At 40.8% G+C, this 24,715-nt stretch overlaps 1 protein-coding gene across 1 annotated transcript in view; it reads left to right on the top strand.

The window, feature by feature from the left end:
- Positions 1-9,956, top strand: part of mysm1 (Myb-like, SWIRM and MPN domains 1) — a 66,000-nt gene extending 56,044 nt beyond the window's left edge. The window contains exons 19-20 of the mRNA XM_055641863.1: positions 3,471-3,528; positions 5,845-9,956. Of these exons, the coding sequence (XP_055497838.1) occupies positions 3,471-3,528; positions 5,845-6,009 (223 nt within the window). The 3' untranslated portion in view covers positions 6,010-9,956. The remainder of the gene's footprint in view (positions 1-3,470; positions 3,529-5,844) is intronic.
- The last annotated feature ends 14,759 nt before the right edge of the window (positions 9,957-24,715 follow it).

Below are 24,715 nucleotides of genomic sequence, written 5' to 3' on the forward strand. Positions count from 1 at the left end.
CAGTTTGTTGTGACTATTCCAGAATCTAGAAAATGTTGGGAGATAATGTCTAGTAATGTCTAGGATTTGAGTATAGGAGCAGGGAGGTTCTACTGCAGTTGTACAGGGTCTTGGTGAGACCACACCTGGAGTATTGCGTACAGTTTTGGTCTCCAAATCTGAGGAAGGACATTCTTGCCATAGAGGGAGTGCAGAGAAGATTCACCAGACTGATTCCTGGGATGTCAGGACTGTCTTACGAAGAAAGACTGGATAGACTTGGTTTATACTCTCTAGAATTTAGGAGTGAGAGGGGATCTTATAGAAACTTACAAAATTCTTAAGGGGTTGGACAGGCTAGATGCAGGAAGATTGCTCCCGATGTTGGGGAAGTGCAGGACAAGGGGTCACAGCTTAAGGATAAGGGGGAAATCCTTTAAAACTGAGATGAGAAGAACTTTTTTCACACAGAGAGTGGTGAATCTCTGGAACTCTCTGCCACAGAGGGTAGTCGAGGCCAGTTCATTGGCTATATTTAAGAGGGAGTTAGATGTGGCCCTTGTGGCTAAGAGGATCAGAGGGTATGGAGAGAAGGCAGGTACGGAATACTGAGTTGGATGATCAGCCATGATCATATTGAATGGCGGTGTAGGCTCGAAGGGCCGAATGGCCTACTCCTGCACCTAATTTCTATGTTTCTATGTATCTATTATCTGCATCAACCTCTCTTGCAACTTTGAGATGCAGATTACAGATCCATGGATAAGAAACGGAAAATGCTGGAGGTACTCAGCAAGTCAGACAGCATCTGTGGAAGTGAAAATTGAGTTAGTAAATTCCCAACATTTGGAGTTTTTTGGTTTTAGTCCCCCTTGTCATTACCAGATTGTACAACATCATTAGAACTTTACATCCCCTCCATTCTGTTTCATTTATTATATATTTTACAGTGAAGATAGATAGAAAATATATGTTTAGCATCTCACCCACAATAATGATGATCACGTTCATAATGAACATGGTTATCTACTGTGCTCAGTACCTTATTAAAGTAATAGTAGTTGTTGGGTAAACCTGAGGCACAGTAATGAACCTGGACATTTTACAATCTGAGTGACTGAGATATTGTAAGTTGTGTGCCATATGTTTTCCACAAGGTTGAAAACAGCTGCAAAGTGATGAGCCTGGTGATGGGAAATATGTTAATATAATTTGGAACCAAACAGATTTGTAGTGCTTTACAAAATACCTTACCTTTGTACCACAAAATGCTCCATAATGGTTTGCAGTGAATTAAATATTTTAATAAGTTAACTCCTACTTATTAAATATTTAATTCGCTGCGAACCAGAATGATTCACCTTACCCATGGACTATTAGACAATAGGTGCAGGAGTTGGCCATTCGTCCCTTCAAGCCAGCACCACCATTCACTGTGATCATGGCTGATCACCACGATCAGTACCCCGTTCCTGCCTTCTCCCCATATCCCTTGTCTCCACTATCTTTAAGAACTCTATCTAACTCTCTCTTGAAAGCATCCAGATAATTGGCCTCCAAGGCAGAGAATTCCACAGATTCACAACTCTCAGGGTGAAAACGTTTTTCCTCATCTCCTTTCTAAATGGCCTACCCCTTATTCTTAAACTGTGGGCCCTGGTTCTGGACAACCCCAACATCGGGAACGTGTTTCCTGCCTCTAGCGTGTCCAATCCCTTAATAATTTTATTATTTGTTTTTATTCAAGAATGCAGGCTCTACTGTTGCGGTATTATTGGCTCAACTAGATACCTTGTAGTAGTACACGATTGGAGTCCTTAAATCGTGTTTCAATTACCTGGGAATAGCTGATTGCTTGCAGTAAAGACCAAAAAGCATGTCCTATATATTTTATGTGTAGGAAGGAACTGCAGAAGCTGGTTTAAACCGAAGATAGACACAAAATGCCTATGTCTAGTGGGACAGGTGGCATTGCTGGGGAGAAGGAATGGGTGACGTTTCTTGTCGAGACCTTCTTTAATTGTTCTATATTGTACATTGCTGTGCTACAAGAACAACACTGAGAGTCACCATCAAAAAATGACTTTTTTGCAAAGAGGAAGTCTTAATGTCACAAATGTTGGTTGTATCTGTTATCGGTTAGCTTCTCTTGCAGGAAGAGTGCGTGTATTGTCTTGAGAATCTATAAACAAAATGTGTAAAGGTCTGCCAAAACACATTCCTGCAGACATGTTTCTGCAGCTCCACTCTTTTGCTTCCGTAGCACAATGAACCTTCCCTTTAAGCTGCTGAAAGAACCTCATAACTAACAAGCTGCCTGTTGAGATTATGTATCATACTGACAGCTTGCCTCACCGAGGAAGTATAACATTTGGTTTGGGTCCTTGTGGCAGCCATTAATCTTGACCTTTTATCTTCCATTTCTTTTCAGCAAAGCTACCCCAAAAAACTACCACTGATAGTAAAACAAAATGCTATACATAGTGTATATATTTAGTGATATACTTAGTATATACTTCATCAGAAAAAAAGTCTCTATGTTTTTTCTAACAATCAGACTTCATATTCCTCATACATGGAGTGTAATCATCCATGGACCCTCTCCTGATTGATATCTAGTTGACTAAACAGCAGGGTACGTTAACACCTTTGGCCAATGATCACAGATAGCACAACATTTTGGATGTGGGCAATTATAGATCTGTATTTAAGCATGAAGATGATACGTAGGAAGGTGGATGAACATTGGTGAGAGAGGTATCATCATAAAGCTAAATTGTTGATGTACTAACTGCCTAGGAAAGGGTGTAGAGAAGATTAACATTTCAGTAGAGAAGGAACATTTCAGTTATATAAAGAATTTGGATTTATTTTCCCTGCAGTGGTGGAGGCTAAGGATTGAGGTATAGACCATTGAGGTGATAAGGTAGTTAGTAAAAATCTGTTTTCTCAAGCTGGTGATGTCTAAGATGAGGGCAAAGGTTTAAAGTAAAAAATTGGAGATTTAGAGGGAATCTGAAAGTATTTTATCCACCCAGAGGGTGGTTGGAGTCAGGAAGATGTGGCCTGAAGAAATGGTGCAGATACATGGTCCTGCAACATTTAAAAAGCACTTGCTCTAATACTCGAATGGTCAAGCTCCGAAGGCTATGGATCTACATCAGGTAAATGGGAATTGTGTAGGTACAATGTGTGGCATGGGCATGGTGGGCTGAAGAGTATGTTTCTGTGCTATACAAGTTGATGACTGTACAACGCCATTTTACTCAGGGAGGGGCAGTGCAGGAAATGCACCGCTGCTTGATTAATGTGAAAAATGAAAGTAACAATAATGTTTTGGCTACTCTTTCAGAAATATCTGTTTAATCATTTCAATTATTTTTTGAAATTCCCCAATGTTAACATCAGTGTATACCAAATAAGCAATAAAACATTTTAGAAATGATTAAGTATGATCTATGACTGAATATTTACTTTTCTCTTTTTAACAGCAGTGTTCCAATGCTCAGAATGTTTCACAGAGATTCCAATTTGACATGTCTGCAAAAGGTATATTAATAAAAAAACATGATAAAAACCTTTTATGTATAATACCATCGTGTAAATGGGGATAAAACGGTCTGAAATTTAAGTATACCAACCTTGTGCTGCATGTCTTTAATAAGGCATTTTAAAAAATTTCATTCTATTTTAATTTAACTGTTTTACATGTTCCTTTACTAACCATTGCTATAGTCAGAAACATTTACTATGAAACATAGAACAGTACAGCACAGGCATGTTCACCCCATGATGTCAATGCCGAACAGGATGCAAAATTAAACTAATCGCTTCTGCCCTGACATTCATATCCCTCCATTCCCTGCCTATCTAAAAGCCCCTTCACTATCACATCTGATCCAACACTACCATTAGCAATGTGTTGCAGGCACTCTCCATTTTCTATGCAAAAATACTTATAACCATATAACAATTACAGCACGGAAACAGGCCATCTCGACCCTTCTAGTCCGTGCCGAACACGTATTCTCCCCTAGTCCCATATACCTGCGCTCAGACCATAACCCTCCATTCCTTTCCCGTCCATTTAACTATCCAATTTACTTGCCCTGCATATCTCCTTTAAATTTTTCCATCTCACCTTAAAGCTATGCCACTTAGTAATTGACAATTCCACCCTAGGAGAAAGATTCTGTCTATCCTATTTATGCTTCATAATTTTATATAGGTACTTCTGGCAGGTCTCCACTCTGTCTCCAATACTCCAGAGAGAACAATCCAAGCTTGACCAGCATCTCCTTTATAAGCACAAGGCTGTCAAAGGCTGTAGCAGGATAATGATCAGTTACTGATATGGGTGGAGAAATGGCAGATAGAGCTTATTCCATACAAGTGTGAGTTGTGGCACTTTGGGAGGTCAAATGAAAGGGTCAAGTATACAGTTAATGGTAGGTTCTTTAACAGTATTAATGTACAGAAGGATCTTGGAGTTTCAAGTCCATAGCTCCCTGAAAGTAGTAAAACGAGTAGATTGAGCAGTTTTGCACAATTTTATTTCATGATAAAGGCCAAAGAATCGACAATTGCTCTCTACAGATGTGTATCTGCCTGTTTAGCTGACATGATGAGAAGAGATGAATGGAGTATTAGCTAATTCCAGAAGGCTGGAGAGGTTCCCCATGATGAATACAGACATAAAACTATACTAACTTCACGCCCATGAGAAATTGGATCAACTGCCATGCAGTTGTGGAAAATGTGAAGACATCCAATAATCAATTGTTCAGTTGGGGTTCTGAGGAAATGAGTCTGCCAGGAGACTTTATTTTCTGCTGGCGATTCAACTATCAACTACCCCTCCCACATTCATACCACCCTCCCATCTATATTCAGCATTATTTGTTACTTTGTCATTCATATGTGTATGATATTCATTGACAGCACGGCTTTACTAGAAACCTGGTCAATGGATGATAATGTTACCCCTAAGCATTGCCACTAGGTTCTGCCTCCCTTTTCTTTCCCTGCCTGGACCATCATGGTCCCCATGTGCCTCCTAGTACCTAATCAGAATTGGTTTCTTCCTATGTTCATCCCTCCTCCCAAATCCTTTTCCCAAATTTGTATTTTTCTCTCATGGTGTATCTTGGCTGAATTCATTTGGAAAACCCACTTCTATCTCATTTGAATCTATTCATCAAAATTGCTGAATATGCATTCCCTTTCAGCCCCACTCATGTAAACGATTATTTTTCTTCACTCACTTTTCCCACACTTCACGTTGTTGTCACATCTCTCCCCAAAAACATATCCCTTGACCCTTCCATCTTTGCTAACAACAGCCCCATCTTCAACATACCTTTATTCTCCAAACCTGCCCATCTTTCCTGAAGCTATGTTTGATGTTAGAAATTCTATTTTTAAATTCATCCTTGACATCAGCTTTCCCAGTCTCTGTAATTTCCTCAAGATCCATTATTTCAGAGCTACCTTTTGTCCTCCTATAGCCCTCTTGAATTTAATCATTCCTGTAGTGATGACTGTGCCTTCAACTGCTTCATACTTTAACTTAAGCACCAAGTTCTCTCCCTTAACTTCTTTGCCTGTGTTTTGTTCTCTACCATGCTCCTTCAAAATTTCTTTCACCAGGTTTTGATCATCTTCCCCAACATCCAACTAAGTGGATTAATGTTGGATATTATTTAATTATGTCTTGAGATGCTCATGACTGTTAAAGATGATGTAAAGCTAAAAGTTGTTATCGTAATATTGAACATGCACTAAAATATTGGATTAATTATATTGTAAAGTATGAAATTATTACATGAAAAAGTATAAAAATACTTTTATCCTCTTGCACTGTAGCTGCTTGAATCCATGAGGAAAACATTGGAAAATCAGTGGAATACTGCAGTCACAGAAGAGTTTCTGGCCCAGATTGAGGATTTGTTCCTGTCAGGTTTTACTGTCGAAGACAAGAACAATAAATTTGAAACTATTATGGAGCGTCCAGTGGAATCAACTAATTAATTAATTCTGCGTGTATTTGTCAGGTATCAGTACCTGACGCTTCACTTTCAAAAAAGAAACAACATTGAAAAATCTAGCAGCATTTTAAGAAAGGTAATTAGAAATACCTGTGAAAGAGCAGAAGAATTTTCAGTACAATTTGGTTTGTTTGTTGAAGGAAATTAGATATCAGGGAAAGTCCATCATATTTCCCTGGGACTCAATCTACATTTTAAAAAAGATTAATAGATTGATCTTTACTTGGATTTTACTATAAAAAAATTTAAAGGCATGCAATTTTCCCTATGAAATAGAGTGTGATCACTCATAAGATCATAAGGAATAGAATCAGAATTAGGCCATTTGGCCCATCAAGTCTACTCCACCATTCAATCACGGCTGATCAATCTTTCCCTCCTAACCCCATTCTCCTGCCTTCTCCCCATAACCTCTGACACCTGTACTATTCAAGAAATCTATCTACTGGGCCGTTTATAGAGTGGCTTATTTGGGAACAACAAACTGGGTTCTGGGAAATAGCTGGACCCTGCGATCTAGACAAGAAAATCTAAATCCAAGTTATTTGAAAATCTACATCCAAATGTGGCCAACTGTCATATTTTGAATTTGAACGTGTCCCTCTGAGACATTTCTGTCATTTTAACTGGAATATCAAAGCTAGCAAGGCTTTCTACAAAGATCTCAATGGCACAAGTCAGTTTTATCCAGTTAAAAAATATTTTAAATGACTGCAATTCTTTTTAAAGGAACAAATAATTTAAGGAGGATTTCCACAGATGTTTAGTGCCGTAATGTTGCACCGAGAGTTTCTCTAGTGTCTTGAAATGGCATCATTTCTCTTTCAAAAACAAGATAGGGTTTTGAGACAAAGTGTATAACATTTGGAACGATGAGCCTCTGGCTTCAGCTCATACAATGGCATGTGGAATCTTGCTACTGAAATCTGGCCTGTTCGCAGAAGAATACGTTTTAATTTGTTGTTTGTACTGCAATCTGACATGGCAGTTGTATGCTTATCCAGAATTGACCGTCTGTCATATCTGCTTCTCCGAATAATAGTCAAGATGTTACTTTATCCTTTTTCTATGCATCAGAAAGAATAGGTAATACAATTTACAATAATGTTACAGATAATTCTTAGTTATATGAGTTCATAGGAATTAGTAGCATTAGGCCATTCAGCCCATCAAGTCTACTCCACCATTCAATCATGGCTGATCTATCTCTCCCTCCTAACCTCATTTTCCTGCCTTCTCTCCATAACCTCTGACAACTGTGCTAATCAGATTTCATTTCAGAATTAAGATAGATGCAAAAGGTAAAATAATAAAGATGACAGGTTGCATACTGACAATACCAATGTCAGATGTGCTGACTGACAATATGATCCCAAATGATCCCAGCTAAAAGAAATATACCATTTATTGCAAAATAATCAAAACAACTGTCACCATGTAAAATATTCAACATCATGAATTACATTGTATTAGTATTTGCTGTGACTGAATGAGCTTTCCTTGATATCTTTGAAATAATTTTGGATTCTGAACTGCTGTCCCATGGTTGCACAGATGGATACCTCTTTAAAAGTCCTGGTGGAAATTATTGCTTTACGAGGCAGGGAAATTAATCATCAATAGATACCACATAAACTAGCTGCGTAATTTCTTGGTATAACCACAGTAATTCTGTCACAGTTATTAATCAAGCTACCCAACGGCAGCGGTTGTTATGCATGCCAGTTGTTAACATAGACATCTGCTGCCTTCGCAAAAAAAACTCACTGAAAATTAAAGATAATGTAACTTAAAAGCAATTGACTTAGAGTCTGCAGTGTGGGGGGTTCTGGAATTTAATACTGCTTTATTATGAAATCCCTTTGGATTCTTGCTGCTAAATAGTTTTAATTGCTGGTAGTTGGCAGTAGTTTTTAGATGCAGAAAGATAACCACTGATAAATGTTCTGTTATGAACATAACATAACTCCAAATGTATTTTTACCTTTTCACAATGAGTTTACTGGCCTTTAAAAATGTGCTAACCTGAGAGTTCAAAATTGCTAAATTGATTAAAAGATTTAGCATGAAAACAAGCCCTTCGGTCCACCGAGTCCATGCCAACCATTGATTACCCAGTCACACTAGTTTTATGTTATCCCATTCTTGCATTTCCCTCAATTTGGGTCCACCTGTACTTCACTACCTTAATTGTAACAGGAAACAAGCTATATATTTTTATAAGAATTATAGTTACTCCAATATATATGTAGCAACCAACATTTATAGTACTTTTTTTATCACAGTTTTTCTGTGTTTGTGCCAGAAGGTTCAGTGCATCTCCAATATATCTGCTTTAATGTTAGTTAATGGATTAGGACTGTTCAAAGAAATCAAAGAATGGCCATTTAACTTTATGCTCATGAGGTTTAGCATAATTTGTTATGGTATGTAAATGGAAAAACTTTTACCAATTTAAATATCTTGTTTATCTTCCTATTCATTACACAATCCAGATAGTCCTAATCAAAACAGCATGGAAAATACAAAATTGAATTACTTCATGTAAAATGCAATTTGCAAAATGTTTAAAAAAAAATCAGAATGGCTTCTGCAGACTTCAAAGAAGTAGTTATACTTCCTTTGATTCACAATGACTTGGAAGTAAAATAATGACAGACTAAATTTATTCCACTCGATGAAACAATCAGTACAAAAAGCTTTCATATCTTGGTGCATTGTTTTGCATAATATTGTTTTGCATAATCTCATAGTTCAAAAGCCATGTAAGCAATTTAAAATTTGCTCTTGTGGTTTGACTTTTTATATTTGTTTGTGTTAAATTCTTAAAATACCTCCGTTTTTTTTCTAGATCTCTTTTTATAGTATTTGACAGTCCATATTTCTCTTTTGATAAATGCCGCAGTTTCAAAATGTGGACACACCAAGTTGACCGAGAACAGTGTCATGGGTTAATTCAACAACAATGGGTTAATTCAACAAGTGGCTACTGCTGTTTAACAAATCACTCAGTCACTCAGACACTATCACAGGTTCTAGTCTCCTTTATTGGAAATATATATGACTAGTCTCCAAGAGGAAACTCACAAGATATACCAAAGCTCACAAAGGAAAAGTGTAGAGATTCTAAAAACAAACAAGACACAAGAAATTAGTATTTCGAAAATCTATGCAGATAACATTAAGTGAGCTACTTGCCGAAGTATTTAGTCACAGCTTGAGCCAAAGCAAATCCAACGATCACAAAGCAGTGGGGAATATTGAATTGATTTTCATTTTTGATCCAAGGCAGCAATTTACAAGAGTTCTTATGAATCGGGGAAATAGATGGTAGCAAATCAAGTTGGAGCTGAGCTACCATCTAATGTTCTGTTTTCAAATTATGATATATGGTTCATGGATATTCTGCATACATTTGTTTCATATAATTTTTTCACTTATTGCTCAAGTTGCTATGCATTGTTTTTAGTTAAAATCAAAGTAGAAAGAATTATATTGACAATGTTAATGCATGGTAACATACTATAAACACTTTTCCAGAGCATGTCCATAATTTTCATAGTTAAAATATATTTGACCATTTGTGAGGTTGAAGTCAAAAGTATATGCAGGATATGTGATCATACATGTGCACAGCTCTAATTTAGAAAAGGTTCTTTAATATAGCTTGTTGCAGTTTTATGGTGTAAGTAAAAATGACAATTTAATGAGTTACAATTTAAAATACAGGATTAATAAATCAGTTTTGTACAGTATTATTGTATTCTACCTGTTTAGTTAATATTTTGTATGAAGCTACATTTACTACCAATAAGCAATGTTTATTGTCTGTATATATTGTCTTCTCTGTGCTATGAATAATTGTGTCTATAAAAATAAGACGTGGGATTCTTTTTAAATGTTTGATCATTATTAAACTGTTTAAGCTAACTTTTGTTAAGGTAATTAATTCCCATAATGGGCTGGAAATTTCCTGCAGGAGGACATCTCACGGCATTGGAGTGTCATTCAATTCTTAGCCTAGACACTTTTTGAGGTGCAAATTTGGAGAAACATAAGCTCATAATGATAACCGGAACACTAATGCGTAATGGACAGTCTGTAGCTGGTAAGAGATCGAAATTGAGAAATAGCATGGGCTGGTCAGAGGATGAATTAGAGTGGATGAATTCCACGTTAAATCAGGTATGGAAGAATAAGTAACAACCAACTTTTCAATGTCTGAAAGAAAACATGACTCCATACTTGAATTATGGCCAGATGAGATTAATTGGCAGTTATTGACAATTGTTATAAATGGGACAGTACTTATTTATTAATTACCGAACACTCTTCTATGATTAATTTGATAGGCGGTTAATGTGCAATTCCAAAAATTAGACAAAACACAGGAATATTTAAATGCGGGATGTGGTCTCCATGAGCCAAGAATGGAGCAGCAGGACATAGAGCACCTTTGTGACAAGATGCTCACGGGGTTGTTAATAATTGTGTGTGTCAGTCAGGCGCAATGAATTTTTCAACTAACTCAGACGAGTATTCAATTCTTTCACTTTCATATATTTAAGTAATGAAACATATTGGACCATATCAAAGCTACAGAAAAATTAGAGGAAAGAAATGGGAATATGCAGATTCTTAAAAGTTATGAGCCTGAAATGGGTTTCTGGTAAATTTATATTTTGTGCAAACTGCCTCCATCCAGAAGGACATTCCTGAAATTTACACTCCTGCTTATGTTTATAACTCCCAAAGAAGCTTTATGGTTATATAAGAAACTGATCCTGTTGATAAGAGGTGTTTAAGTTCCGACATCTCCCTACCGTTTCTAGACTTCACCATCTCAATTGCAGGTAACAGACTACTGACCAACATCTACTACAAACCCACTGACTCCCATGAATATCTGGACTACACTTCTTCCCAACCTGCTTCCTGTAAGGACTCTGTGCCCTACTCCCAATTCTTCTGTCTACACCACACCCAGGATGAGGTGTTCCAAACCAGGGCATCGGAGATGTCCTCATTCTTTAGGGAACGCAGGTTTCCATCTTCTACTATAGATGAGGCTCTCACCTGGGTCTCTATATCCTGCAGCTCCGCTCTCACTCCCTATCCCCCTACTCGTAGCAAGGACAGAGTCCCCCGTCCTCACCTTCCACCCGACCAGCCATCGCTTACAACATATAATCCTCCGACATTTTCGCCACCTCCAATGGGACCCCACCCCTGGCCACATCTTCTCATCTCCCCTTTCTGCTTTCCGCAGAGACCGTTCCCTCCGTAACTCCCTGGTCAATTTGCTCCTTCCCACCCAAACCACCCCCTTCCCCGGTACTTTCCCTTGCAACCGCAGGAAATGCTACACTTGTCGCTTTACCTCCCCCCTCGACTCCATCCAAGGACCCAATTAGTCTTTCCAGGTGCGGCAGAAGTTCACCGGCACCTCCTCCAACGTTATCTACTGCATCCGCTGTTCCAGGTGTCAACTGCTCTACATTGGTGATACCAAGCACAGGCTTTGCGATTGCTTCGCCTAATACCTCCACTCAGTTCGCATTAACCAACCTGATCTCCCGGTGGCTCAGCACTTCAACTCCCCCTCCCATTCCAAATCCGACCATTCTGTTCTGGGCCTCCCCCATTGCCAGTGAGGCCCACCGCAAATTGGAGGAACAGCACCTCATATTTTACTGGGATAGTTTACACCCCAGCGGTATGAACATTGACTTCTCCAATTTCAGGTAGTCCTTGTTTTCTCCTTTCCCTCCCTAGCTCTCCCACAACCTACTGTCTCTGCCTCTTTCTTTCTTTTTCCAGCCATCCCCCCCGACATCAGTCTGAAGAAGGGTCTCAACCCAAAACGTCACCTATTCCTTCGCTCCATAGATGCTGCCTCACCCGCTGCCACCAATGTACAACTATGTGAAAATCTTGCCTGCGTAGGAAAGAACTGCTGGTTTAAATCAAAGGTAGACACAAAATGCTGGAGTAACTCAGCGGGGCACACAGCATCTCTGGAGAGAAGTATTGGGTGACGTTTTGGGTCGAGACCATTCTTCAGACCTTGCCTCGCAGAAAATCTTGCTTCACAGATTTTCCTCTCGCCTTAAACACTACCCAGAAAAAGACTGTGGCTATCTACTCTATCAATGTGCCTAATTATAAATGTCTATAAGATCATCCTCCTGTGTTCATTCCCAGTCTATCTAATCCCTGCTTGTAACTATGGTCTACAGGTATCTTCCCGGTGAATCTCTTCTGTACAGCTTCTAGCACCACTACATCCTTCTAAAGTGTAGTGACAGAATTGCACACAATATTCCATGTCTTGCCTAACCAATGTCTTGTACTGCTGCAACATGCTCGGATCACCCAGCTCACTCAATGTCCATGCCTATGAAGGCAATCAAACTCGATTGGTTTTATAATTGTCACATGCTCCAAATTTTGTTTTGCCTGCTATCCAAACAGATCAGCATACCATAAATAGAACCAACCCATTCAAACTCGTATGCAATAGATAGAGCAAAGTCGAAGTTACAGAGTGCAGAATAGAGTTCTCAGCAGTGTGGCACATCAGTTCCTAAAGCAAAGTCCAATGTCCTCAATGGGATAGAAATGAACCAAACAGTAGAGTACCCTAGTTTATGGAAGGACTGTTCATAAGCCTGTTACGGCCACAAATAAAATTTGGATTTTAAAAGTGCGTGATGCAACAAGGTGGATTGGAAGATGCTGCTTAACTTACCATTGTGTCGCTCTTTCAACCTTCCTGTGGTTTTCAGGATTATCTGTAGAAGTATGTATGTGTCACCTGCAGTATGCCATATTCCCTGTCCCCTGAGGAAGTAAACATCATCCTTGCCTCAATTTGCCTCATAAATTACACTTCTTTTTCATGATCAAACCTTTATTTTCCTTTGTTAACCAAGGTTCCCTATCTTGATAATCTTTGTTTCCAACCGCTACGTGGACATGCTGCAGTAATTTCAAAAATAATACAACCACACTGATATTAAAACAATTAAACCTTATTCCTGCAGGAATTATGTCTTTACATAGTTAAAATAAGATTTTTGCAATGTCATTTTGAAAAATATTTGTCTTGCTTTAAAAAGCGATAAACAAGATTGTGAACATTACAGGGACAATTCTAACAATGGTAGAATATCTGCTAATAGCGTTCATTAGGGGTGGCACGCATTCATTTCGGTTTCAGACGTGTTATTATGAGTGCTGCTCACAAACAACTCCGTAGATATACATGGCATGACTTTACAGCTGATCATTATTGTGCTTCAAATTGCAAACTCATCGTACATTGACGTAAAGTAATTCCTCGTTAAATGGTCAACTAAAGACCATTCTGTCTCTTTAAAAGAACGATTTAATTAATCCCTGCCCCTTCCTCGATGATCCAGAAATTGCAATTTAGGGATCTGGGGGAAACAATGCGAAGCAATAAATTAGTCAGCAGCAATTAAGAAGTTGCTTGTTGCTCTGTCTAATGCAGATGCTGTCTTGGAGTGATGTTCAGTATATGTTCAGGAAACGAGGGCATCCGGGGCCGGTTTTTGGCGAGACACTGAATTGCGGGGCGATCATTTCCTGGTCGACAGGCGAGTTAACGTGAGCGCGGCCGGCGTGTGGACCCGGGGGAGGAGAGGAGAGGAGCCGCCGTGGCCCGGGGGCTGAGTCTCCGGCTGTCACTCATGCGGCGGCCCTACTCTGATATTCACCGCTCAGCTGTCGGAGAACCCGGGTACTGACCAAGGTAAAATGCATTGCGTGGGCCCAGCAGCTGCTTCCTGCTGCTGTTTCATTGCATTAATCATTTGATTCCTCACACAGTCAGGCAACCGTAGTTGTTATTGATTTTGTGAACAGAAATGGGACCCTAGGCTGTAAAACAAAAAGCTCACAGCTAGCTACAGGAAGTCTCATGCACGACGTATTTCGGAAGATGAAGGACGTGTTAACCTTTCAGCAGCATTTCCCCTCGCCCGAGAACGAGCTGATTCTTGTGTTCCGCTATAGTAACTTTGGTGCAGTTTGGCAGGGCCGTGGGATGCATCAGAGCGCTTCACATCTAAAAGTGCTTTTGAAATAGGGTAGTTGTTCTTCAGAAATAAAAGTTAGAAAGCTCCTAAAGCCTGCTGAACACACACAATAAAAATAAATCAATAGTGGATGCGGTAGTTGCTGACAAATGCTTATTAGCAAAGTGGGAAATTAACGTACGAGAATACACGGGATGGAGGACATTGGGGGTTCGCAAGGATACTGTGTAAAGGGTCCAAGAAGGAACTGCAGATGCTGGAAGATCGAAGGTACACAAAAATGCTGGAGAAACTCAGCGGGTGCAGCAGCATCTATGGAGCGAAGGAAATAGGCGACGTTTCGGGCCGAAACCCTTCTTCAGACTGATGGGGGGTGACAGCTCGAGGGTTAAGGAAGGGGAGGAGACAGCAAGGGCTAGCAAAACTGGGAGAATTCAACGTTCATGCCATCCGGACGCAAGCAACCCAGGCGGAATATGAGGTGCTGTTCTTCCAATTTCCGGTGTTGCTTACTCTGGCAATGGAGGAGACCCAGGACAGAGAGGTCGGATTGGGAATGGGAGGGGGAGTTGAAGTGCTGAGCCACCGGGAGTTCAGGTAGGTTATTGCGGACTGAGCGGAGGTGTTCGGCGAAACGATCGCCCAACCTTCGCTTAGTCTCCCCAATGTAAATCAGCTGACATCTAGAGCGGAAGTTGTTGGCCGTGCAGATATAAAGATCGAAAATATCGGGAATTATCGCATTTGCTCACTGCATTTCATTAAAACATCAATAATGCCTTAGTTTTGATGAAATTCAGTGAGCAAACGCAATAATTCCCGATATTTTCTATCTTTATATCTGCACGGTCAACAACAACTTCCGCTGTTATTTTCCCTTCAGCTCCCTCTTCTCTTTACCATCATTTTTCTTAATCTTTGGAACTCTAAAGCAGGATAGCTGTGTCTCACGGTCACCTCGACTTGCACAGTTATTTACAAAGCAAAAACGAACCGTTTTCGCGGTTTTTAACAGGTTTGAAAGTACGCGTTTCTAGCATCAATAACATGTACCGGAAGTGACGTATGTACCCCAGTTGGATTTTGCGGCTCCGTGCGTGAAGACCTATGACCCAATGACCTTTCGTGAAATCACCCTATTGTCACGCAGATCATCTATTTTAGTGTTTGGATGTCCCGATGGCTTGGCGTCAGGTTCACTGGATTATGATCCTTGTGCTCCCTTTAAATTTTGGACAGAAAGCATGGTTTTAATGTGGGATATACTATATTATGAATCTGTTTGAGTTTTTCGCACATTCCCATTCTCCCTTTAAACTTATCTGGTTCACTTGTAAATTTATCATACTTTGTAACATTAAAAAAGATCAATTGAAAGCATATTTTGGTGTTTTGATAAGAACAATATCTGACACTCCGACAGCAGACACAACGTGCTGGAGTAATTCAGCAGGTCAGGCAGAATCTCTGGAGGACATGAATAGCTGACGTTTTGGGTCGGCACCCTTCTTCAAACTGATTGTGGTGGGGGGAGAAAGCTGATGGGTGGACAAAGGCAAGAGATGAAAAGAGACTCCAGTTCAGCAAGACCGGTCCCAAGATACCAGATTATTGGAGTTTTATCATGGAGCCAAGGAGAGGACACAAAATCCCTTATCTGCCCCATTTATTTTGCAACGTTGTCAGCGCTCTTTATATGGCGACTATTGCATACCTTGGGTGGCAAGCAAAGAAGTTCACTGTGACTTGTCACATGTGGCAATGAAGTATTCAATTCAATTCAATACAAGGGTTAAACTCTGAAGATTGACATATAATGCTGGAGTAACCCAGTGGGACAGACAGCTTCTCTGGACACCAGGAATAGGTGACTTTTTGGGTGGAAACCATGAACGTCACCTATTCCTTTTCTCCAGTGATGCTGCCTGACCTGCTGAGTTTCTCCAGCACTTTGTGACAATCTTTGATATAAACCAACATCCACAGTTCCTTCCTATACAAGGATTAAGCTCAACCAGCTCTTAAAAATAGTGATCTGTTCGACAATGGCATTCCTGTTTCTATTAATGGTGGTGGATAGGTTGGGGTATGCGGGTGGTCAGAGGATCAAAAGTTAAATGTTCTGCTCTGATGGTGCTTATGAAGATATTGGGGAGGAAGATAAGGTACTGTCGTTGATTAGCAACGCTTTAAAAATATTCAATGATAGGACTATCAAAGTTATAGTCGGAGGTCAGGTGAGATATTCATCAAAATGTTCTCTTTGCGTCATTACAGATGACCATTTGCATACACGGGTCAACTAGTGATGGGTAGTCCACAGGAATGATAGCAGTAGGTTGTTTGCGGGAAAAGGAACATCTGAAAAGTTGGATTATTTTCAAAGTGTAAAATGACAGTTTAGGGTGTGCATGTTCTTGTTAGAGAGAAGGTTGAGTAAGGAAGCTTGGATGACGAGAGAAATTGAGGCTCTGGCTAGGAAAAAGAAGGAGGCCTGGGCAGGTTAACTGGGATCAAGTGTACCCCTGGAGGAGTTTTAAGGAGCATACTTAAGACGGAAATCCAGAGGACACAAAAGGAGCAGGAGATTGCTCTGGTAGATAATATTAAGGGAAATCCAAACAGATTTTATGTCATTAAGGGAAAGAGGGTGTCGAACTATAGACAAGTGAGCCTAACATCTGTGGTAGGTAAGTACTGGAGAGACATTTGGATAGACAGCCTGATAGAGATAGAAAGCATGTTTTTAACATGGGAATACTATTTTACAAATCTTTTCCCTCACCTTAAACCTATGTCATCTGGTTCTTAGTTTTTTTGAAGATTTTTTTGAAGAAGTAATCAAAAAGATTGATGAGGACAAAGGTGTAGACATTGTCAAATTCGACTTCATGAAGGTGTTTGATTAGGTTCCGCAGGATGGGATGTTCTGGGAGGTTGGATTGCGTGGGATCCAGGGGGGCCTAGCCAACTGCATAGAGAATAGGTTTCATGGAAGGAAGCAGAGGGTGATGGTGGAGGGTTGCTTTTCAAACTGGCGGCTTGTGACTAGTGGTGTGCCTCAAGGATCGGTGCTGAGCCCATTACTGTTTGTGATTTATATCAACAAATTGGATGAGGCATAAGATATTAAGTTTGCAGATGATTAAAGTGGCAGTAACCATAGATAGCGAAGATGGTTATCAAAAATGACAGCAGGAACTTGATTAATTGGGTAAGTATGCTGAGGAATAGTTAAAGGAGTTTAATGCAGATAAGTTGGAGGTGTTGTATTTTGGAAAGTCAAACTAGGGCAAGACCTTCACAGTGAATGGCAAGTGAGTGCTGTAGAGCAGGGAGATCTAGGAATGTAGGTACATAGTTCTGTGTAAGGTAGGTCAGGTGGTCAAGAAGGCTTTCAGTACAGGGTATTGAGTATAGTTGTTGGGATGTTATATTACAGTTGTACAAGACGTTGGGGTGGCCACATTTGTAGTATTTCTTCAATTTTGATCCCCCTGCTATAGGAAGGATATTGTTAAGATGGAAAGAGTGTAGAGAAGAGTTACGAGGATGTTGCCAGGAATTGAGGGCCTGAGCTATAGGGAGTAGTTGGGCAGGCTAAGACTTTAGTCCTTGGAACATAGTAGGCTGAGGAATGATATTATAGAGGTTCAAAAGATCATGAGGGAAATATATAGGGTGAATGCACAGTCTTTCACCCAGACTAGGGAAATCAAGAACCAGATGTCATAGATTTAAGGTGAGAGGGAAAAGATTTAATAGGAAACTGAGGGGCATTTTTTTTCACACAGAGAGTGGTGGGTATATGGAATGAGCTGCCTGAGGAGATAGTTGAGGCAGGTACTAGAACAACATTTAAAAACATTTGGACAGGTAAATGGATAGGAAAGGTTAGAGGGATATGGAACAAGCATGTGCAGATGAGACTAGTGTAGATGGGACATCTTCAGATTCAGATTCAATCTTTATTGTCATTGTGCAGTGTACAGTACATAGACAACAAAATGCAGTTAGCATCTCCCCAGAAGAGCGAACATAGAATAATGGCCAACATGTGCAAGTTGGGCTGAAGGGTCTGTTTTCATGCTGCATGGCTCAATGACTCTAGCACATTGAAAGCTCCAAGTCCAAGAAGATCTGTAGTTTCATACACTTGCGTTCTTCAAACAACTGTTTGACCATCCTTGTACATTTGTGGGTAACATCTGCAGAGATTGTTCAATGTGCACTGTTTTCTCAGTGTGAGTTAAGTGGACATTGACAGCCAGTCCAGATGAAGGGTCTCAACCAGAACATTGACTCTCCTTTTACATCCACACATGCTGCCTGACCCGCTGAGTTCCTCCAGCAGTTTGTTGTTTGTTCCAGATGACAGAATCCAAGCGCGAAAGCCAGTGTTGTTAGGCATGACGGTGAGGAACATCATGTAAAATTCGAATTTGTCCATGTTCAGTTATCAACTATCATTTTCCTGAAGCAATCACTGAATAATCATGAGGTAAAAGTTAGGCTGCTATTTTCTTTTCTATTCTTTCCCCTGTTCAGAAAGCGTTTGAAGTGTCTTGCTGTGTCTTGACTGTCTAAAAGGTCACCTTCCTGCATATGGTGTGCACAGCCTGAAGTTGTAGACCAAGGATAGACATCCAGGCCAGGACAGCATCAGTTATTGGGCGGATGGCTTTGATGCCCCCAGGGAAAAGCCTCAGTGAGCAGTCATTCACGATGTTTGGGATAGTCTGGTCTGGATGTATGCAGTTGCAAGCAGGGCTGTCTATTATTCCCCACTTATGTAGGTGATGAGCTGTTCTTGCATGGAGGGTGCGGATTCTGTTCAGGGTTAGCCATTGCTTGCGATGGAGGTCAAATCCCAGTGGTTTCACTTTGGGGCCTGTGATGACCTCTCCGTGGTTGGTGTTGGCATCTTTCCAGGCTCTGCGCCACTCAGTCTTGAAGTCAAAGTCTTCCAGGGATTTAACAGAAGACCAGAAGGGTTTGTGGGACTTCAGGCGCATGTTGGGCAGATTGTTCAAGTCAACATGGGTGGGAAGGGTAGGGTTAGCCTCGATGGTGCACCAATCTTTCAACATCCTCTCCCTTCTGTGTATGCTGGCAGGGCCAATATGAGAGAGGACAGGGAGCCACTGCAAAGGTGTTGACTGAAGCATCCCTGTGATGACCCGCATTGCAGAGTAAAGGACAGTGTGAACTCGTTTGGTGTGGCAGCTATTAACCCAAGCTGTTGAGAAAAACTCAGCTGTTAAGTAGACTAGGGCTAAGCTTGTGGTACGGAGGGTGTGTGCATTGGATCCCCAGTTGTTGCCTACAAGTTTCCTGATGATGTTGACCCTTGCTTTCAGTTTATCAGCCACCCTCTTCAGATGTTCACGATACGTGAGGGTGCGATCCTGGGTGATTCCAAGATACTTGGGGAATTCTTCAAGAGTCAAGAGAGTTTATTGTCATGTGCCCCAGATAGGACAATTATATTCTTGCATTGCTGCAGCATAACAAGTTCATAGTTTGTTTGAAGTTGTGTTTAACAGTCTTATGGCTGTGGGGAAGAAGCAGTTCCTGAATCTGGATGTTGCAAATTTCAGGCTCCTGTACCTTCTACCCAATAGATGAATGTATGGCCAGGATAGTGTGGGTCCTTGATGATGCTGGCAGTCTTTTTGAGGCAGCGACTGCGATGGATCCCCTTGATGGTAGGGAGGTCAGAACCGATGATGGACTGGGCAGTGGTTACGACTTTTTGCAGCATTTTCTGCTCCTGGATGCTCAGTTTGCTGTACCAAACCACGATGCAACCAGTCAGCATGCTCTCTACTGTGCACCTGTAGAAGTTCGAGAGAGTCCTCCTTGACATACCGACTCTCCATAATCTTCTCAGGAAGTAGAGGCGCTGATGTGGTTTCTTCATGATTGCATCAGTGTTCTGGGACCAGGAAAGATCTTCGTAAATATGCATGCCCAGGAATTTGAAGTTCTTGACCCTTTGCACCATAGGACTGGTGCTCCATACAAAAAGGACTGTGGGGCTAAAAGGTCTAAAATTATCTTCGGATATCTGATAATATATAGCATAGAACTTCAGATGAAGATTTAGGAGATGACCTGAAGGGGTCTGTGATGTTACTGGATTTATATTTGTCTGAGGTGAGGTACAGCTTGTCCCGCATCAGGATTTAGTGCAGGAAGGAACTGCAGATGCTAGTTTAAACCGAAGATAGACACAAAAAGCTGGAATAACTCAGCGGGACAGGCAGCATCTCTGGAGAGAAGGAATGGGTGACGTTTCAGGTTGAATCTCTTCGTCAGAGTTGGTGTTGGCGAACATGCGGGTTGTTTTTAGTGCAACTACTCTATGAATTGTTTAAAATGGACATTGAAGTCATGGGACATCATAATGATTGTATGTATATCTGCAAGGGTCCAAAAAACAGCCTTACCGGCCCTGTTACTCCGAAAGGTAGGGACAAAAAGAAGAGGGCAATAGTAATTGGGGACTCTATTGTTAGGGTGTCGGATAGGCGATTCTGTGGACGCAGTCGGGAGACCAGGATGGTGGTCTGCCTCCCAGGTGCCAAGGTCTCGGACGTGTCTCAACGCGTCCAAGATATCCTGAAATCGGAGGGAGAGGAGCCTGAGGTCGTGGTACATATAGGTACCAATGACATAGGTAAAAAAAGGGAAGAGGTCCTGAAGGGAGGATTTAGGGAGTTGGGAGGAGAGGTAAGGAAAAGGACCAAAAAGGTAACAATCTCAGGATTACTGTCTGTGCCACGCGACAGTGAGAGTAGGAATGGAACGAGGTGGAGGATAAATGTGTGGCTGAAAGACTGGTGCAGAGGGCAGGGATTCAAGTTTCTGGATCATTGGGACTTCTTTTGGGGAAGGTGGGACCTGTACAGAAAGGATGGGTTGCATTTGAACCCGAGGGGGACCAATATCCTGGCGGGGAAATTTGCAAAGGCCACTGGGGAGACTTTAAACTAGAATGGTTGGGGCGAGGGACTCAAATAGTAGACAGAATGGGAGGCAGGAAGCAGAAAAGGGAAGCACTCGGGCACAAGAGGAGAAAGAAAAAAAAAGGAAATAAACAGAGAAAACTAAACTAGAACAATAAGAGGCGGGGGGTTTCTTAAATGTGCATATTTTAATGCTAGGAGCATTGTAAGAAAGGTGGGTGAGCTTAGAGTCTGGATAGACACCTGGAAGTATGATGTTGTGGCGATCAGTGAAACATGGTTGCAGGAGGGCTGTGATTGGAAACTAAATATTCCAGGATTTCGTTGCTGCAGGTGTGATAGAATTGGAGGGGCAAGAGGTGGAGGTGTTGCATTGCTTGTCAGGGAAGATATTACAGCAGTGCTTTGGCAGGATAGATTGGAGGGCTCATCTAGGGAGGATATTTGGGTGGAATGAGAAGTGGGAAAGGTGTAGCAACACTTATAGGGGTGTATTATAGACCGCCAAATGGGGAGCGAGAATTGGAAGAGCAAATGTGTAAGGAGATAGCAGATATTAGTAGTAAGCACAAGGTAGTGATTGTGGGAGATTTCAACTTTCCACACATAGACTGGGAAACACATTCTGTAAATGGGCTGGATGGTTTGGAGTTTGTAAAATGTGTGCAGGATAGTTTTATGCAGCAATACATAGAGGTACCTACTAGAGGAGGGGTAGTGCTGGACCTCCTGTTAGGAAATGAGACGGGACAGGTGGCGGAGGTATGCGTTGGGGAGCACTTCGGGTCCAGTGATCACAATACCATTAGTTTCAATATAATTATTTAGAGGGTCAGAACTGGACCTAGGGTTGAGATTTTTGATTGGCGAAAGGCTAACTTTGATGAGATGCGAAATGATTTAAAAGGAGTGAACTGGGACATTTTGTTTTATGGGAAGGATGTAGAAGAGAAATGGAGGACATTTAAAGGGGAAATTTTAAGAGTACAGAATCTTTATGTTCCTGTTCGGTTGAAAAGAAACAGTAAAATTTGGAAAGAGCCCTGGTTTTCAAGGGAAATTGGACATCTTGTTCGGAAAAAGAGGGAGAACTACAATAATTATAGGCAGCATGAAGTAAATGAGGTGCTTGAGGAGTATAAGGAATGTAAAAAGAATCTTAAGAAAGAAATTAGAAAAGCTAAAAGAAGACATGAGGTTGCTTTGGCAAGTAAGGTGCAAGTAAATCCAAAGGGTTTCTACAGCTATATTAATAGCAAAAGGATAACGAGGGATAAAATTGGTCCATTGGAGAGACAGAGTGGACAGCTATCTGCAGAGCCAAAAGAGATGGGGGAGATATTGAACAATTTATTTTCTTCGGTATTCACCAAGGAGAAGGATATTGAATTATGTGAGGTAAGGGAAACTAGTAGAGTAGCTATGGATACTATGAGTTTCAAAGTAAAAGAAGTACTGACACTTTTGAAAAATATAAAAGTGGATAAGTCTCCAGGTCCTGACAGGATATTCCCTAGGACATTGAGGAAAGTTAGTGTAGAAATAGCCGGGGCCATGACAGAAATATTTCAAATGTCATTAGAAACGGGAATAGTCCCCGAGGATTGGCGTACTGCGCATGTTGTTCCATTGTTTAAAAAGGGTTCTAAGAGTAAACCTAGTAATTATAGACCTGTTAGTTTGACTTCAGTGGTGGGCAAATTAATGGAAAAGATACTTAGAGATAATATATATAAGCATCTGGATAAACAGGGTCTGATTAGGAACAGTCAACATGGATTTGTGCCTGGAAGGTCATGTTTGACTAATCTTCTTGAATTTTTTGAAGAGGTTACCAGGGAAATTGACGAGGGTAAAGCAGTGGATGTTGTCTATATGGACTTTAGTAAGGCCTTTGACATGGAAGGTTGGTTAAGAAGGTTCAACTGTTGGGTATAAATGCAGGAGTAGCAAGATGGATTCAACAGTGGCTGAATGGGAGAAGCCAGAGGGTAATGGTGGATGGTTGTTTGTCAGGTTTGAGGCAGGTGACTAGTGGGGTGCCTCAGGGATCTGTGTTGGGTCCACTGTTGTTTGTCATGTACATCAATGATCAGGATGAAGGTGTGGTAAATTGGATTAGTAAGTATGCAGATGATACCAAGATAGGGGGTGTTGTGGATAATGAAGAGGATTTCCAAAGTCTACAGAGTGATTTAGGCCATTTGGAAGAATGGGCTGAAAGATGGCAGATGGAGTTTAATGCTGATAAATGTGAGGTGCTACACCTTGGCAGGACAAATCAAAATAGGACGTACATGGTAAATGGTAGGGAATTGAAGAATACAGTTGAACAGAGGGATCTGGGAATAACCGTGCATAGTTCCTTGAAGGTGGAATCTCATATAGATAGGGTGGTAAAGAAAGCTTTTGGTATGCTAGCCTTTATAAATCAGAGCATTGAGTATAGAAACTGGGATGTAATGTTAAAATTGTACAAGGCATTGGTGAGACCAAATCTGGAGTATGGTGTACAATTGTGGTCGCCCAATTATAGGAAGGATGTCAACAAAATAGAGAAAGTACAGAGGAGATTTACTAGAATGTTGCCTGGGTTTCAACAACTAAGTTACAGAGAAAGGTTGAATAAGTTAGGTCTTTATTCTCTGGAGCGCAGAAGGTTAAGGGGGGACTTGATAGAGGTCTTTAAAATGATGAGAGGGATAGACAGAGTTGATGTGGACCAGCTTTTCCCTTTGAGAATAGGGAAGATTCAAACAAGAGGACATGACTTCAGAATTAAGGGACAGAAGTTTAGGGGTAACATGAGAGGGAACTTCTTTACTCAGAGAGTGGTAGCGGTGTGGAATGAGCTTCCAGTGGAAGTGGTGGAGGCAGTTTCGTTGGTATCATTTAAAAATAAATTGGGTAGGTATATGGATGAGAAGGGAATGGAGGGTTATGGTATGAGTGCAGGCAGGTGGGACTAAAGGTAAAAAGTTGTTCGGCACGGACTTGTAGGGCCGAGATGGCCTGTTTCCGTGCTGTAATTGTTATATGGTTATATGGTTATAATGATTGTATGTATATCTGCAAGGCTCCAAAAAACAGCATTGTGTTTGAACACTCATGGAATGCGTTGATAAAAAGATGAAAAGGGAGACTTTACCTACAGAGTGATGCAGGCCCTGTATTAGAGTGCTTTTATATTGCTAGGCAAAATTGGCTGTTTACATTTGTTAATTTCCCTGCAGCACCTAACCACATACTACCACCGAACCTCAGGAAGCTCATATCAGATCTTTTGCAGTTACATCTGTGAAATTCCTTAGTAGCTGTCAGCTCCCATTTATTGTCTTACTTTATCACGTTTGTACGTGATAGTGGAAAATAGAGATTGCCATTGCTTTGAAGCTTCCTCCAGGGAGTTTTGATTTCTTTTAAATATTTCTTCATAACGTTTTTGTCTTTTAGTAGGAAGAAATGAGGACTGGATTTTGGCTTTGGGTTGCTAGAAGGCACCTGTTCACCCGGCGAAGCTGCAGTTTTCAACAAAACACCTCCGTGCTTCCAGAACGATTTCAGATATGGAGAAGTTACAAAATGAAACATCAGAGGTTAAAAACAAGTGATGGACCATACCATTCAGCGGGAAATTCAGATGCTTGGCGGAAAT

Source organism: Leucoraja erinacea, chromosome 10 (genome assembly GCF_028641065.1).
Source record: "Leucoraja erinacea ecotype New England chromosome 10, Leri_hhj_1, whole genome shotgun sequence".
Taxonomy (NCBI): Eukaryota; Metazoa; Chordata; class Chondrichthyes; order Rajiformes; family Rajidae; genus Leucoraja; species Leucoraja erinaceus.